This window comes from Rhinoderma darwinii, chromosome 3 (genome assembly GCF_050947455.1).
Source record: "Rhinoderma darwinii isolate aRhiDar2 chromosome 3, aRhiDar2.hap1, whole genome shotgun sequence".
Lineage (NCBI taxonomy): Eukaryota > Metazoa > Chordata > Amphibia > Anura > Rhinodermatidae > Rhinoderma > Rhinoderma darwinii.
In genome coordinates this window covers 111,992,283-112,010,395 of record NC_134689.1, presented here as the reverse complement: position 1 = coordinate 112,010,395, position 18,113 = coordinate 111,992,283, and the positions used below count along the sequence as shown (strand labels likewise).

Below are 18,113 nucleotides of genomic sequence, written 5' to 3'. Positions count from 1 at the left end.
CTTCAGCCTCATGGCGTTAATGTACGCCCATTTGCGGGAACGCATCGCTAAAAAGGACGCCCAGCAACACCCATTTGCTGGAAGGGGTTAAGCATCAAGGCTATTTTGAAGTTAAAGGGGTTTTCCCATAATCAATATTTATCAGCTATCCTCAGGATATAAATATCTGATCAGTGGGGGTCCGACCGCTGGGACCCCCACTGATCCCGAGAATAAACTTACCTGGCTGTCCCTGTGTGCCCAATATGAATGGAGCAGTATTGAGAATGCTCGGCCACCACTCCATTTATTTTCTAGTGGGCTTCCAGAGATAGACTAGCGCGGTCTCAGGCAGCCCCCATAGAAAATTAATGGAGCGGTGGCCGAGCATGCGCAGTACTGATCTATTCATATGAAGCGCACAGGTATAGCCAGGTAAGTTCGTTCTCGGGAACGGTGGAGGTCTCAGCGGTCGGCTCCCCACTAAATCAGATATTTATTACCTATCCTGTGGATAGCTGCTAAAACTGGATTTTTTGAGTACTCACTGTAAAATCTTTCTTTCGTCTAGTTCATTGGGGGACACAGACCGTGGGTATATGCGGTTGCCACTGGCAGTAATGACACTAAGAATGAAAAAAAAGTGTAGCCCCTCCGACAGGATATACGCCACCTACAGACACTGAGCTGATTTAGTATGTCCATAAGCAGTAGGAGAAGCAGATACAAGGTAAGCATCGGTAAGTCAGAACGATAGAGGATACCTCTAATAGACAACCATGTGAACCTTGAACAAACAAATTAGTGGGGGATGTGTCCCCCAATGAACTGGGCGAGAAAAGGATTTTCATTTGTTACATTTGGGGACACACACCATGGGACATCCTAAAGCAGTTGCTATGGAGGGAACAGAAAAAAGGACATGGTCACATACTCCAGAGATGCCTGCAAGACCTTGCGTCCAAGTGAAGCATCTGCAGACGCAAAAGTGTGCACCGGATAGAACTTGACAAAAGTGTGCAAGGAAGACTAGATAGCTGCTTTGCACACCTGAAGAATAGAAGCCTGATTGTGCATATGCCCACTAAGTCCCAAATGCTTAGGTATAGGGAGCTATAATCGGAAATAGGGGTTCCTTATCCTGAATTTGGCAAGCATCAAAAATAGCCTTCCTAATCCATCAAGTGATAGTGGTCTTAGAGGCCCCCAACCACTTCGTAGGACCATCCAGGAGGATAAACAAAGAATCCGGCCTTCGGTAAGAAGAAGTGAGAGAAACGCAAGTCCGTAAGGCACTGACAACATCTAGAATGTGAAAAAAAACGCTCCCGCGGATGACTAGGAGACAGGCAATAAGACAGCAGGACGACAGCCTCATTCAGGTGATAGTTAGAAACAACCTTGTCCTAAAAAGAGGGCACCGTACGGAGAACAGTCTAATCCTGATGAAAAGTCAAGAATGGAGAACGACAGGATAGAGCCGACCTGTTTGGAGACACTCTGAAAGGAAGTCACTGCCACCAGGAAAACCACCTTCCAAGAGAGAAGGCAAAGGGAGATCTCTCATAGAGGTTTAAATAAAGTAAATTGTAGGACCTCCAGAACCAAGTTGAGATCCCATGAAGGTGTCTGGAGCAAATAAAGGGGAGATGCGTGAGCAATCCCTTGGTAAAAGGGCCTAACATCAGACTTTGATGTTAAAAAGTTGCTGAACAGGAGCTAAGAGCCAGACCCTGATCCAGGCAACCTGGCGGAAAGAAAATCTCTTGAAAGAGAAAACCACAAGGGAGAAAGATCTACTGCATAGGCCTTGGGATCCCGGGCTTGGCAGATGAAGCAGGGGACATTGCGATTGAACCTGGACGCCATCAAGTCTACGTCATTGAAGTTTGGACTTTCACCGGAAGGCTAGACAGTAGCGATGTCCAGTGCATCAGGCAAAGGAAGACGGCCCGCAATTCCAGCAGTTTGATGGTGAGAGATGATTCCTATGGGGACCACAGCCCCTGTGCCGACAGATTAGAGTGTTCCGTCCTACCCCTTGAGACGTGCATCCGTGAAAAGGATCTGCCAATCCAATTCAGTAGAGGGATAAGGCGGCCACAGGGAATGGTCGGGCAAAAGATCCACCACTGGAGTACCGACAGTCAGTCAGGGAAAGTAGGAACCGTCTATACAGGTAGTCCGTAGAGCAGTTCCACTGTAAGATGATCGAAGGGAACGGATTCCATCGAAGCCACCATGCTGGCGAGAACTCATGCCAAGGTCAGTCCGAACAAGAAAGCTATAAACTGGTAGTGGTAAGGAGTGACAGCAAAGCGCAGGAAGCGCTGGTGGGATTGACAAATGTCAACTTGTATGCATACTTGATATCCAGAGGAAAGAAACTGCCCTTGTTTCATGGAGACAATGACCGAGTGGAGAGATTTAATGCGGAAATGGCAGACCTTAAATCTACGCGTTCAGATGCTTGAGGTCCAGAAGAGGTCAAACTGATCCCTCTTTTTTTGGCACGCCAAAAAGGTTGACGTAAAACCACTGAAATCTCTGATCTGGGAGGTACAGGGATGATGATTCACGGAAGAATAAGAGAATTGATTCCTTGAAAAAAAGCAGTCGCTCTGGAAGGAGTATTCTTTCCACCCGTATGTTCAGAGAGAATATCATCAAGCCAGATCCCAAGCAGATAAGAATCCGAACGAAAAGGGAAGAACAGTTAAAGACCTTTTGGATGCCGTGTCCACGGAGCAAAACTTCAGCCAGGTCGTCCTGCAGGTAGTGATTATATAAGCAGAAGCATGAGCCACCAGACAGGCAGCTCCTACTGATGCTTTGCTTAAATACTTTGAGGTATTAAAGAGGTGGTAGGAAAGATCAACCAAGTCTTCCTGAAAAGCTCCGGAGAGGAGACTGTGACTGAGTTATCGAGTCCATTCAGTGATAGCTCTGCTGACCCAGGTCATAGTGAAAATTGGGCGTAAGGTGGAGCCAGTGGCCTCTAAGGTGGACGTAGAAAAAGACTCCACACGTCAATCCAGGGGGTGGCAAAACGAAGTTGCATCCGCCGAAGGTAAGGTAGTAGTCTTGGCCAGACCGGATACTGGAGGGTCCCCCATTGCCGATTTACCCCATTTTGAAGAGAATTATTTTGGAAAGGGATACATAACATCCGACCAGGTTGAGTTAGAAAACATTTTGGGATGTTTCCACTCTTTACAAAACACTCTCTCTCGAGCTCGGAATGGGCAGGAAAAACCTCCTACGACCGTTGAGGAGGAGGATAAGAAACCGGCTCAGGTGAAGGCACAGCGTCTGTGACCTGTAAGATGTCATGAAGCGCCTGTAGGCCAGTATTACACACACACAGTTTTAATGCAGTTTTTGGATCAGTTTTTTTAGTCACGGGCAGAAGTGGTACTAAAAGAAATGAAAAGTATAAACAAAAAACTGATTAATCTCCTTTCCTTTGTGTCCACTTCTGAGTTTGGTTTAAAAAACGGAGACAAAAACTGCATCAAAACTGTGATCCTGGCAGAATAAGAGTTTCCACAGTGCTGGATCACTTTGAATTTGATTTGGATGACAAAAAGTCCTCAGAGAGCTCCCCTTCAGACAAGGCCTCCCTGGAAGGGGGTGGAAGGAGCAGACTGTACCTCCAGGGGAAACGGGAGCTGAAGCAGAAAACGCAAGAGAAACCAATGTCAATTGTGTAAACCTGGCCCGCTTCTTGTGTCTGCCTCGTGAGGAAGACATGGACACAGAGTCCAGCGGTAGCTGATCAGAAAGTTAAACCATGATGGCCATCATGGACTAGGTCATGTTAGCAAGGTCGCTGGCTATCCTAGAAAGGCAATGGGGCCCAATCCGGTTCAGTCCCCACAGTACTAGACGTGCATAATGCCGAGGGTGACGGAGGTGCCGGGGCCACAGATACTTCACCAGGAGGCCGGAATGCATCACACAAGGAAGTAGGTTGACAACACAAAAAAGTAGTGCTGCATTTAGAGAAGGCATAATGAATGGTGATGGTTGACTAGTAAGTCCACTTAGGTACTGCCCAGCAGGACAATTACTTCTCCTTTAGAAAGGGGGTAATAATTGCTGCATAGTTACCTAGGTCTGCTAGGTAAAGTAACCCAACTGTAGCAAAAAACTGCTCAGAGACTAAGGATAGGGGACCTGTAGTGTAAAAAAAAAAAGAAGAGAGGCTACAAAGCGAAGAGTGAATTAGCTTAGTCTCTGTAGGTAGGGTATATCCTGTAAGAGGGACTATACTTTAATTCTTAGTGTTAAGCCTTCTAGTGGCAACAGCATATACCCAGGGTCTGTGTCCCCCAATGTAACGAACAAGAGATATCGATTATGGGAAAACTACTTTAAGGCCTGCAGGATTTGTTTTTTGTTTTTGTCTCATCTCATTCAGAGAGCCATAACTTTTTTACTTTTCTGTCGACATAGCAGCATGAGGGCTTGTTTTTTGTAGGATGAGTTGTATTTTTTAATGGCACCATTTGCGGGTACATATAACTTATTCATCAACTATTATATGGGTCGTTACTTTTACGGCAATACCAAATATGTATACAGTAGGTATTTTTTATGGTTTACTACTCTTACACAATAAAAACACTTGTTTATTGGTATTGCATCACTGCATTCTAAAAGTGGTAACTTTTTTTTGTCGCTATAGCCGCATGTGGGCCTCTGATTCATTTTTATACTTTTTTTCAGTGTGAAAAAAAAAAACGAAAAAAAAAAAAAAAAACGAAAAAAAAAAAAAAAAACAACCTAATTCCGCAACTTTTTATTTTTTTGGTACAGTCTTCACTTCTGATCGCTTATGTAATGCTTTGGTATACTAAGTATACCAACGCACTACTGCCTGTCAGTGTAAAACTAACAGGCAGTCTATTATTCCGTGCCTCTAGCACAGCTTAATAAGCATATAGCCATGGCAGGCCTTGGGGCCTGTTAAGCCCTCGGCTGCCATTTCAACCCACCGGCTGCTGATGGGTGACAAAGAAAGCCCCCTCCCTCTGTCAAACCACATAAATACTGCAGTCACTATTGACCACAGCAATTAAGGGGTTAAACGGGCAGGATCAGATCACCGGTCTCCCACGGTGATCCCATGGGCACGACTTCTATGCTCGAAAAATCACTGTGACATAACTGTACGGTCATGGTGGCTTACTATAATATTTTCAAATGTTAGATTCAATTGTCTATGACCCACGGAGACCACAGTCATGGGAAATTAAAGCCTATTTGGAAATGAAGGTTTTATACAATAAGTGTATGTTCATAGAAAAAAATAAAAATATGCGGAAAAAAATATATACTAGCAAATACCTTGGAGGCTTTAATGGAATAGGACAAAAAAAAAAAAAAAAGGGCCTCACCTCGTTGTTTAGAGGTCTTTTCTATATCATCCTGTAGACGTGTCAAATCACTGTCAAAGTCTTGACTACCACAAACATCAAAGACCTTGTCTTCATATGATGCACACTGTTCTTCTTTTTTACGCAGTTCATTGCTCATATGGTTTTTATTCTGTTCTGCTGAAACCAGCTCCTTGCTAACATAAATGAAGACCAAAAAAAACACAAATAAAAAAATGTGTTTAAAATGTTATGCTATGGTTTAAATCACAGTAGTAGAAGAAAAACGGTTCATGCTGGAAATGAGGAAATTACATAGCTAAGTCACAGGTTCTGTGATGCAAGAGCTGCATACAAAACCACAGACAAGGCAGAATAAATGTGTTTATTCAAGCATCACACACCGGAACAGGATCTAGATCAGGACTTTTTCTGCAGAAATTTTGGGAGTATTATGGTGGAATTTATTCTGCTTGGGCAACTTGGAAAATCATTACAATGCCTTACGCATACTCACAGTTAGAGAAACTACACTGATGATGCATATTTTTCCAAATATTGGAATGAAAAATACTTCAGTTACACACGAGCAAACTATGTTTTGGTAAGCCATCTGCAACCTCCACAATTCAGTGGTCACTTAGTTCATTGTGGCTTGTCACTTGCTGATGAACACCTCAATACGATGCAAATAAGTAATTAGGAAGATGATGGCACTTCAGTTATATCTATTACATCAACAGCAAATTGCCATATTAAAATGTGTATCGCATTATGCAGGACCTATTAAAGGCCAGTTCACACAGAGTTTTTTTGACGCAGAAACCGCGCAGCAAAACGCGCCGAAAATGCCTCCCATTGATTTCAATGGGAGGCGGAGGCGTTATTTTTCTCGTGAGCGGGAAAAAAATCGGCTCACAGGAAAAAGAAGGGACATGTCCTATCTTTGGGCGTTTATGCCTCTGACCTCCCAATGACATCAATGGGAGGCAGAGAAAGCATATTTTGCTGTGTTTTATACCCGCGGCGCTCAATGGCCACGGGTGAAAAACGCAGCGAAAATCGGCATGCAGGCAGAGGAAAATCTGCCTCAAAATTCCAAACTGAATTTTGAGGCAGATTTTCCTCCTGCAAAAAACTCAGTGTGAACCCAGCCTAAGGCCTCATTCACACGACAGGGTTTCCCGGCCGGGTGCCGGCCGTTCATAAATCGGCCGGCACCCGGCTGCATTAGGAATAATAGACCCCTAATGGGGCTATTCACACGACCGATTTTTTGACGGCCGGGAAAAAATGGGGCATGCTCTATTTTCGGCCGGGTACCCGGCCGCCCGGCTCCCATAGAAGTCTATTGGGCCGGGTAATACACGGCCATCACCGGAATGTGTCCCGAGTGATGGCCAGGTTTTCCGTCGCTTGCGCTCTATCTCCTCCTCCTCACAGCGCAGAGTGCATGTGAGGACGAGGCGTTTATGCCATTCGGACGAATGGCTGTACGCTGTACACTGTGTGGCAGGGCCGGGGTGTACAGCAGGTGGAGGGAGCACTGCGCTGGCTCCCTTCCCTTGCTTGTTTTAAAAGCGCCCTGGCCCGGCGACACCTTCCATGGCACCGCTAGCAGTTGCTGCTGCTGCTACTACTGTAGCGACGCCACTAAAGCAGAGCAGGATCTCCCTGCTCTGCTATGTGCTAGCCCCACTTTAGCTCCTTGAAGGAGCGGAATCCCCGTGTTTTCGGGGATTCCGCTCCTGGACGGAGCGCTTGATGTCTCTGTCCATATCTGGGCAGTGACATCAGGGGAAACTCCTGAAGCGGAATCCCCGAACACATGGGGATTCCCGCTGATGTCACTGTCCAGATCTGCCCGGCCCGGAACGGATGCAAAACTTTATGCAAACCGGCCGGCCAAAATGGCCGATTTTACAGGCCGACACTCGGGCTCGGGCGGGACCCTGTCGTGTGAACCCAGCCTAAGATTGTTTAAGCTTGGCAGCAAAGAAAAGCAAATAATAAATATACAGTAAATAAAAGTTGATGACTTTATTTCACCTATTACAAGACTGCTGTTCAACTCAGACCTTCTGAGCTGTACAAGTTTGCACATTTTTCTCCTGCAGAAAATAAATAAACTTCAAATTGTTGTAAGTAGTTAAAGAGGCTCTGTCACCAGATTTTGCAACCCCTATCTGCTATTGCAGCAGATAGGCGCTGCAATGTGAATTACAGTAACGGTTTTATTTTTAAAAAACGAGCATTTTTGGCCAAGTTATGACCATTTTTGTAGTTATGCAAATGAGGCTTGCAAAAGTCCAAGTGGGTGTGTTTAAAAGTAAAAGTCCAAGTGGGCGTGTATTATGTGCGTACATCGGGGCGTTTTTAATACTTTTACTAGCTGGGCGCTCTGACGAGAAGTATCATCCACTTCTCTTCAGAACGCCCAGCTTCTGGCAGTGCAGATCTGTGACGTCACTCACAGGTCCTGCATCGCGTCGGACACATCGGCACCAGAGGCTTCAGTTGATTCTGCAGCAGCATCGGCGTTAGCAGGTAAGTCGATGTAGCTACTTACCTGCAAACGCCGATGCTGCTGCAGAATCATCTGTAGCCTCTGGTGCCGATGTGTCCCCACTCGTCTGACACGATGCAGGACCTGTGAGTGACGACACAGCGTGATCTCTCGAGAACACGCTGTGTCTGCACTGCCAGAAGCTGGGCGTTCTGAAGAGAAGTGGATGATACTTCTCATCAGAACGGCCAGCTAGTAAAAGTATTAAAAACGCCCCGATGTACGCACATAATACACGCCCACTTGGACTTTTACTTTTAAACACACCCACTTGGACTTTTGCAAGCCTCATTTGCATAACTACAAAAATGGTCATAACTTGGCCAAAAATGCTCGTTTTTTAAAAATAAAAACGTTACTGTAATCTACATTGCAGCGCCTATCTGCTGCAATAGCAGATAGGGGCTGCAAAATCTGGTGACAGAGCCTCTTTAACACAGTTTTACCCAGCCTGTTTTGGCCTTGAGGCACAGCCGATTTTTCAAATCTGACATGCGTTACCTTTATGTGGTAATAACTCCGGAATGCTTTTACCTATCCAAGCGATTCTGAGAATGTTTTCTCGTGACATATTGTACTTTAGGTTAGTGAAAAAATTTGGTCGATAAATTCAATATTTATTTGTGAAATAAACCAAAAATTTGAGAAAATTGGCAAAAATTATCATTTTTCTAAATTTAAATGTATCGGCTTGTAAGACAGATAGTAATACAACACAAAACAGTTACTGTTAACATTTCCCATATGTCTTATTTATGTTGGCATCGTCTTTTGAACATCATTTTATTTTTCTAGGATGTCTAGGATGTTACAAGGCTTAGAACTTTAGCAGCAATTTCTCACATTTTCAATAAAATTTCAAAAGGCTATTTTTACAGGGGGCAGTTCAATTTTGAAGTGGCTTTGAGTGCCTTATATATTAGTGTCCCCATAAATCACCCCATTTTAAAACTGCACCCCTCAAGGTATTCAAAACAGCATTTAGAACGTTCCTTAACCTTTTAGGCATTTCACAGGAATTAAAGCAAAGTAGAGGGGAAATGTACAAATTTCTTTTTTTTTGCCGAAATAAATTTTTTAATTTTTTTTTCTGTAACACAGAAGGTTTCACCAGAGAAACGCCAAAAAGCCCAGATTCTGCAGTTTTAGAAATATCTCACATGTGGCCCTAGTGTGCTAATGTACTGAAACACAGGCCTCAGAATCAAAAGAGCACCTAGAGGATTCTGGGACTCCTTTTTTTTTTTTAGAATATATGTTAGGCACCATGTTTGGTTTGAAGAGGTCTTGTGGTGCCAAAACAGTGGAAACCCCCCAAAAGTGACCCCATTTGGAAAACTACAACACTCACTGAATTTTTATAGGGGTATATTTAGCATTTTGACCCCACAGGTTTATTGCTGAATATATTGGAATTAGTCTGAAGATGAAAATCTACTTTTGTTCTTGAAAAAACATAGAATTTTTTAATTTTTGAAAGGAATAAAGGAAAAAGCACCCCCAATTACGGCAATACCCCATATGTGGTAATAACTACTGTTCGGATACACGGCAGGGCTCAGAAGGGAAGGAGCGCCATTTGGATTTTGGAGCGCAGAGTTTGCAACTTCCTGGAGGGACCAAAACAGTGGAAACCCCCCAAAACTGACCCCATTTTGGAAGCTACCCCCCTCAATTAATTTTTCTAGAGGTATATAAGCATTTTGACCCCATAGTTTTATTGCAGAATTTATTGGAATTAGTCTGTGAAGATGAAAATCTACTTTTTTCTGAAAAAACATAGAATTTGCAATTTTTACAAGGAAAAAGCATACCAACATTTGTAAAGCAATTTCTCCATATGTGGTAATAAACTGCTGTTTGGACCCACGGCAGGGCTTAAAAGAGATGGAGCGCTATTTGGAGCACAGATTTTGCTGGAATGGTTTTCGGGTTCCATGTCATGTTTGCAGAGCTTCCGAGGTACCAGTACAGTGGAAACTCCCAAGTAGCGACCCCATTTTGGAAACTGCACCCCTCAAAGAATTTATTTAGGGGTGTGATCACATTTATGACCCCATAGTTTTTTTTGCTGAATTTAGTGAAAATCTGCCATGGAAAATAAAATGTTCTATTTTTCACAAATACGTTATTTTTCAGACAGATTTTACGGACACAAAAGCATGTAATGAAGAAAAGCACCTCAACATTTATTGGGCTATTTCTTTTGAGTTCAGAAATTACCCCAAAGTTGTCTAAATATGTTGTCTGGACACATGGCAGTGCCTGGAAGTGAAGGAGCACCACAAGGATTTTGAGGCCTTATTTTTACCTGGATTTTTGGCCAGAAGCAAAAATTGTGCCGATCATACAGATTATTTTATACTCTACACCTCCTGAGAAAAACTAATCAGAAACGCGTGTCGAGGCAAGGTGACCAGACATACCTCTGACTATTCGCCTAGGTGAGCTATTTGCATTTTTATGTTATTTTCTGACAGGACAACTAGTCTTTATAAATACATATTTATTTTTTTCAGCTGTACTTTCTAGGTGTTGAAATTTCACTATAACCTTTTCCCAAGCCTTACATTGTTTGTATGTTGCTGGATCTTTGAGATACGTCATGTGCATCGACTTTTCACTATACCTCAAGCTGGGATTCACTTTATAATTTCATCATATAAATTTGATAGCTATTCTGCGGCTTGTTCACTTTTTCAATAGATTTTTGTTACATACTACTGTTCTATATATAATAGCGCCTTATTCCAGTACCGTTGTGATTCTCAACTATAATTCAGTGTGTCTATTGGTTCCTTTTGGTAATCCATCACTTATTTTATCATGTGAAATATCTTTTAATGTATTTCCATAAAATTCATATTTTATATTGGCATAAATAGTTATGATTGCCTGACTTTTTTTTCTATCTTGGCTGTATATTTGCATGGCGTTGCAGCTACGTTCAATTATTAGTTTGGACATATATATATATATATATATAAAAATCCCATTTATTGTGTTATTAGGTATTCATCTAGGGGTATAATGAGAATTTTTAGTTTTGTTATACGTTTTTTGGCTTAGTGTCCAAATTCAAAAATGGGTAAAAGACCAGCATGATAAAGGGAGGGGTGTTTTTTTTTAAAAGTATAACATTTTTAATCCAGGGAGGTGTGGAAGATGCGGAAGCAGTCCTTCACGCAGAGTCCGGGTTTGGATGGACAAGTGTCGCACTGATATCTGGTATCCTTTCGGATACCCCTTTTTGCACAGACACGGCACCTTTTTTGTGGCCTGCGTTTTTTTTGGTGTGGCAGGCACTTCACTTGGAAAGTGCTTCCCAGAAACGATACGGCAAGAACCACTTGAAGCAGAAGAAGTTTCCCCCACCTCGTCTCCAAGCAAAATAAACGTTACCATTTTTTTCTTGGTACTCCAAATATGTACCGTGTTCGCCAGCTTTTCTGTAAATTTAAAAGGAGTTATATAGTGCCATCTGGACAAGGCACACTGCCAATTTCTTGTACCAGATTTAACTTTTTTGCATGGCACTATACGGCTTTAAAACCTGATCATTCAGGTCAACCCCCCCCCCCCCCATGAATTTATTATATGCCTGAATGCACACAGGCTTAATCGTGGACTATGTGAATCCACGTGTGGGGACGGGCGTGCAGCTGGCATCATGCATAGATGACAACATGCAGACATCTTTTTTTGGCCCTGTATTTCAGACACAGGACCCCATCTTGCCAAAATGCCCTGCTTTCGCCAATTTGCAGGGATTGCTGATGAGGGTCTTGGGAGGATGCCTTTGGTTTTTTCAGTCTGTCCCACACTAAAGAGTTTTTTTTTTTCTTTTAGACATTTCTACAGGGGTACACTTGTGTACCAGTTGTCCAAGCACAAGTTGTACCCCTGATCAAACAGTGGGTGCAGGGGGTCCCACACTATCTTCCCACTGGTTATTATGCAGGGAGGACAGTCTGGGGGACCGTATTGTCCTGTCCTTCCCCTCATAGATCGGGAAACCGTGTGTGTATCCGGTCTCAGTTTCACACAGCTTGTAGACCTTGATCCCGTACCTGGCGCGCTTATTAGGCAAATATTGGCAACATTTCAGTCTGCCCTTGAAGTGCACCAGGAATTCGTCAATTGAAAATTCATTGTCCGGGGTGTAGATGTCTGAAAAATTTTGGGAGAAAATATTAACGAGGGGCCTAACTGTTACTGGAGGAGAATGAGAGAAAGAACTCTGGTTCCTCATCACTCGTTCAGTCTGTATCAGACACAATCATGGTATATGCCTCTTCAGCGGTGTAACGTCTCGCTGCCATTTTATAAATGTGTGTGTGTGTGTGTGTGTGTGTGTGTGTGTGTATATATATATATATATATATATATATATATATATATATATATATACAGACATATACATACACGTAGCTCACTGAACTGTAACAAACAGTTGTATAACAATGATTTTTAGTTTTTTTTCACATAAAACACGAACACACTATGTTTTGGGTTTTTTTTCTACATTTTTCACGTAAAACACTAATACTGACAAACAGAAATTGTTTTTGCTTTTTTGCAACACTTAGTATCACTTACTAACTGACACTTACTGACGTTGACTAATTGACACGTGACGGATTGACGCTAACTGACAAGTGATATGACTGAAAGTGACAGATTTACACTAACTGACAAGTGACGCGACTGACAGTGGCGGATTGACGCTGACTGACAACTGATGCAACGTAATGACGTAGACGAGCTAGACAACTACATCTAATTATTATTTTTAGTGAACTATGATGGAACAGGGGAACTGAAAATTGGGGTTCATTATTTTTTTTTCACTTTGACTGGAACACAGCCAGACACAGGCTCTGATCTCCCCAACTTCTCTTCACCAACAAAGAGATCAGAGCCCGTGTCCAGTATTTTTTTACCCGACCTAGGTAAAAACGCACTGTGATTGGTGGGTCTGAACACATCCACCAATCACAGCAATCGCTCGTTCATCTGCTGATCGCTGCCCTGTTTACACAGGGTAATTATTGTCAACAAGCGTTCTATGAATGCTCGTCTGCCCGATAATCGCCAGTGTAAAACCCCCTCAACTGTACGTCCTGGTGCGCGAAGTAATTTCCCGCCAGGATCTACAGTTGCGTCTTGGTGCACCTAGGGGTGAAGATCCAGAAAGAAACAATAAGAGAACGTTGTGTGAGTGTGTGAAGCAGGTAAAGAAAATGAACGTAGGACACCTTTGAAAATTAATTAGGTGAGTGTCTTCACCTTATTAAAGTGCAAGAAAAATACTAAAGTGGAAGAGCACTGACTGTACTGCCTTCTCAAAGATGATTCATACTGGTCTGTGTTTGCTAAAGGTTAAAATAAAAACTTTACGACAGAAAACAATTGCACTATTGCTGATAACACACTTACGTTAGCTTGGCCAATTTGTCCCGGGTCTGATTGATATCCTTATGCTTTGCATACAACCAATCTTCGAGTTGCTTCTTGTTTGGAAAATATCCAAGCAATGAACTTAGCTCATCATTGTGTCTAGACTTTATTTTTCGAATATGTTCATCTTTTTCAGACTAGATCGCAATGCAGTGAAAAAATACAGTAGAAAAGATTTATTCATTAGCAGAGCAAATGAAAAACATGTTGTCCAACCACTAATCTCTAAGGGTGAGAACACGCAGTGCGGCAGCTGAAACCGTGCCCACATGGGTTATGAATGGCTGCACGATTTAGCCAGTAAAACTGTGGTATTTCTGACACAAAGGTGCACCCACGTTGGCATGCTTTCGGCCGCCTGCGGCTGCCGCACCATTGATTCTAACCATAACAAGGACTTCAGGACATAATTAAAACTATACTTCAATTCCAGCCTGCAAGTTCCTTTATGCAAGAATACAATTATTAAGGGGACTTCACCTTATCCTTCTTCAGCATGTCCATCTGTGTGCGAGTCATTGTATGCATATTCATTTGCTCCATTTCCTGATCCAGTTTACGGACTGTTCTATCCAGCTCAGACCTCTGATTCTGTAGCTGCAAGACTTCAGTTTTTAGGGCTTCCACACTGCAACTTCTTTCTACACTCTCCAGCTCACGTTCCTGTAAGAAATGAAAAATAGAATTAGATTTTATTTGCAATGTCAGACATAGGTCTAAGCTCATGAATTCATGATAATGTTTTAAAAAATGATGTTTTCTTTTTCCACACAATCTCGATCTAATTTAGCATGCACTGAAAAGAAGCATCTTCAATCAAGGCACAAAAAAAAAGGTATTATTTCCTCAAACATGGAGAGGAATGTGTGCTTTAGACCAGGGTTTGTCAAAGCTCCTAAGACAAGTACAAATAAATTACGTCAAGGTAGACATGGGGCAAACTACAGGTTTACCACAAGTTATTGCACCAGAATTTTGTGAAAGTGTAAATTATACCCGGATTCCAAAAGCTGTCCACCTGACTGCAGAAAGAAACATTTCCTCCCATCTATGCTCCTGACAGATTAGAGCCATGACTATATAATCATACAAGTTACATACATTATACATATTTTTAATGCTTTAATTAGGCATTGGTCACAACGGAAGTCATGACGTTTGGCCGGATCCATCATCCTACGGATGCCAGCAGAGACTGACAAACTCCATTGACTAATCATGGTGTCCATCAGGGTTACATCGTGGTAGCTTTAATTTTGATGGCAAAAATACTTCTGGATTTCGTGCTAATCTTTCCTTAAAATTTGATGGAACTGCCAGAGGGATAGTGAACATATAAATATACTTGGATTTACCAGTTGAATAGCTGGTCACGCGACGTAAGTATAAAATGTAAATACTCTGCAACTACTTAAAGGGGTTATTCAGGGAACAAAAATTGCATTGCAATAATATATTTATGTAAAACTAAGTAACTTACTAATATAGTTCAATTAAAAATGCTGTACTAAATGGGGCAGTTCAAACCTCATGAATTGTTCACGGAAGTGCTGGAGCTTTTCTAAAATGATGACGCTCTGACACGGCCCCACGTGACTGAGCTCTTGCTTCATGTGCTGTTCGAGAACATGACCGCAAGGGGCTGTCACATTGCCTATTGCTTGAGTCCCGAGCAGAGCATCAGCTAGCGCATTGCTCGGGACTCCAGGACTGCTCCCCACGTCCATATTTTGTCAATTCAGGGGTTTCCTATAGCTGGAGTCCCCGAGCAAAGCATCAGCTGATGCTCTGTCTGGGGCTGTTCTGCCGACGTCCTTGTCCATATATGGACAGCGACAATGACGTGGTCAGAAGTTGAGGCGTCCCGAAGCACAGCATCTGATGCTTTGCACCGGGACTCCAGGACTTCTGCCCACGTCACTGTCAGTGTCCATATATGGACAGGGACGTCGGCAACAGTACTGCTCTGCCTACGACGTTGTGGAGTTGTTGATTCCCTAGGCAGAGCATCAGCTGATGCTTTGCTCGGGGACTCCAGTAGTGGAGCCGACGTCATTATATGACTTCAGGTCATGAGGTTTGAACTGCACCATTTAGTACAGAATTTTTAATTAAAGTATATTAGTAAGTTACTTAGTTTCACGTAAATATATTATTGCAATACAAATTTTGGTCCCCGGTAACCCCTTTAACATTAGTAAATAAGTGGTAGCATGCTGAAATCAGAGTGTGTCTATCACTTCTTTACTCATTGTTAACTTTGTTTTATTTTTAAAATATTTGTCTGGGAGCTGCAATATTGTGTTATTTATACTGAGTGCAAAAATTTTTGTGAGTTTTACGTAAGCTGCAATAATTTGAATTAAAGAGGCTCTGTCACCAGATTTTCAAACCCCTATCTCATATTGCAGCAGATCGGCGCTGCAATGTAGATTACAGTAAAGTTTTTTATTTTTTCAAAAACAAGCATTTTTGGCCAAGTTATGAGCATTTTTATATTTATGCAAATGAGCCTGAAAAAGCCCAATAACCTTATACAGAAGTAGATTTAACTAGATATAAATCCTAGCTCACACAGTACAGTTTTTATATACGGTACGTGCGTTGAAATTTTAAAGGCATATAGAAACAAAAAATGCAAATTAGAACAAATACAGTACAAGACATACAATTGGTATAGAACATACACAAGAAAGACCAGTTCCTACCCAAATCTAACCAAATTGCAATGAAAAAGAGAAGAATGAGATACAGGTTGTCATAGGACCTTATGACTTACACCGATAGAGAGGACCTGTCTATGATAAAGGTACATTTATCAGCATTTACAACAATATGTCGAAATACCCCAATCCTGGCGTCAAGTGCTGTACAGTCAACCAAACCTGAGTGCGACAGAGGATCAGAGACAGTGCCATTTTGATGCAGTATTTTTGCACGTGTTTTTTAGCCAAAAATAAGAGTGAATATAAAAAAGAAATGTCTGACACATTGTCGCTTATATACTGTTATAGAAAAACCTGGCTAACTTTGGGTCGCTAGAAACGGTCATGTTAAAAAGTCAGTCATATCATGCTTGGTTCCACTGGGTTTAATCCGGCATTATTTAAAGGTTTTGTTCTCATCAATTTTTTTGTCAAATGTATTGGCCTAGTGACCTAATGTCCTTATTTTCTAACTGCTTAACCCCCGCCATATATATGTACGGCGGCGGGTTCAGTTCCCTAAAGCCCAAACCTATTAGATATACGGATGCACTTCAGGCTGTTGTCAAGAGCTCAGAACACAGATCAGTAACCAATCTGTGTGGTCCTTGATCATGTGATCGCTGCGAGTCACAGCAGTATTTGTCTCTGCCTCTTCACACAGAATGAGTGTGAGGAGAAGAAAAAATACACTTACACTTACATTTTACTCTAAAGCTATGTTCACACAATGGATTTTGCTTGGCGGGCCCCGCCGCAAAATCCGCTGCGGAATTATTCCTGTTGACTGAAGATCGGCCAGGACGCTTCTTTTGTCCACTAGCTGAAAAAAATCTAGCTAGCGGGAAAAAGCGTCCGCCTCCCATTGAAATGATGAGGGGGAATTTTGCGGCAGAATCCACTGCATAGATTCCTCCATGTGAACATAGCCTAATTGTATACACTGTAGATAGATGTCTATCTATACATTCATATATTTATCTCACATCTGTTCTCTATACTAGTCTTTAGAATAGACAGGTTAGGCATATATATATGCACACACATACACACACACACACACATATATATATACACACACACATATATATATATATATATATACACACACACACATATATATATATACACACACACACACACACACACATATATATATATATATAGCAGCAGAAAAAGAATGGTGACAGCACACTGCGACACTAATGCCACCTAAACCACTAAATATAAATAAATATGCACTAAAGCTAAATCTACTTATAATAGGGAGGTTCTTAGTGCACATGGTATATATGTAGGCTTAGTCCCAGGTATATATGTAGGCTTAGTCCCAGTTCTGGGTGTATGTGCAGCGTAGGTTCCCACCTTACAGAGGTCGCCTTGTCGTGGCAGGTGGGCAAACACTTTTTGATCAAAATGTGCACTAAGAACCTCCCTATTATAAGTAGATTTAGCTTTAGTGCATATTTATTTATATTTAGTGGTTTAGGTGGCATTAGTGTCGCAGTGTGCTGTCGCCATTCTTTTTCTGCTGTATATTTGCAGTCACAGGTGTCCTGCACCTGCATACACATTTTATATCATTTAGTTGGAATGTGCTGTTCAAATTTTTGTTGTTTATGTGATTATATATATATATATATATATATACAGTGAAGGAAATAAGTATTTGATCCCTTGCTGATTTTGTAAGTTTGCCCACTGTCAAAGACATGAACAGTCTAGAATTTTTAGGCTAGGTTAATTTTACCAGTGAGAGATAGATTATATAAAAAAAAAAAAACTGAAAAACAGTGTCAAAATTATATATATTTATTTGCATTGTGCACAAAGAAATAAGTATTTGATCCCTTTGGCAAACAAGACTTAATACTTGGTGGCAAAACCCTTGTTGGCAAGCACAGCAGTCAGACGTTATTTGTAGTTGATGATGAGGTTTGCACACATGTTAAATGGAATTTTGGCCCACTCCTCTTTGCAGATCATCTATAAATCATTAAGATTTCGAGGCTGTCGCTTGGC

The 18,113-nt window shown here is 41.8% G+C and overlaps 1 protein-coding gene across 1 annotated transcript in view; it reads right to left on the bottom strand.

Annotated features, from left to right (window-relative positions):
• Positions 1–18,113, bottom strand: part of RAD50 (RAD50 double strand break repair protein) — a 191,899-nt gene that overhangs the window by 93,856 nt on the left and 79,930 nt on the right. The window contains exons 11-13 of the mRNA XM_075856559.1: positions 13,867–14,049; positions 13,366–13,523; positions 5,382–5,557 (exon numbers count right to left, since the gene is read on the bottom strand). Coding sequence (XP_075712674.1) covers positions 5,382–5,557; positions 13,366–13,523; positions 13,867–14,049 — 517 coding nt within the window. The remainder of the gene's footprint in view (positions 1–5,381; positions 5,558–13,365; positions 13,524–13,866; positions 14,050–18,113) is intronic.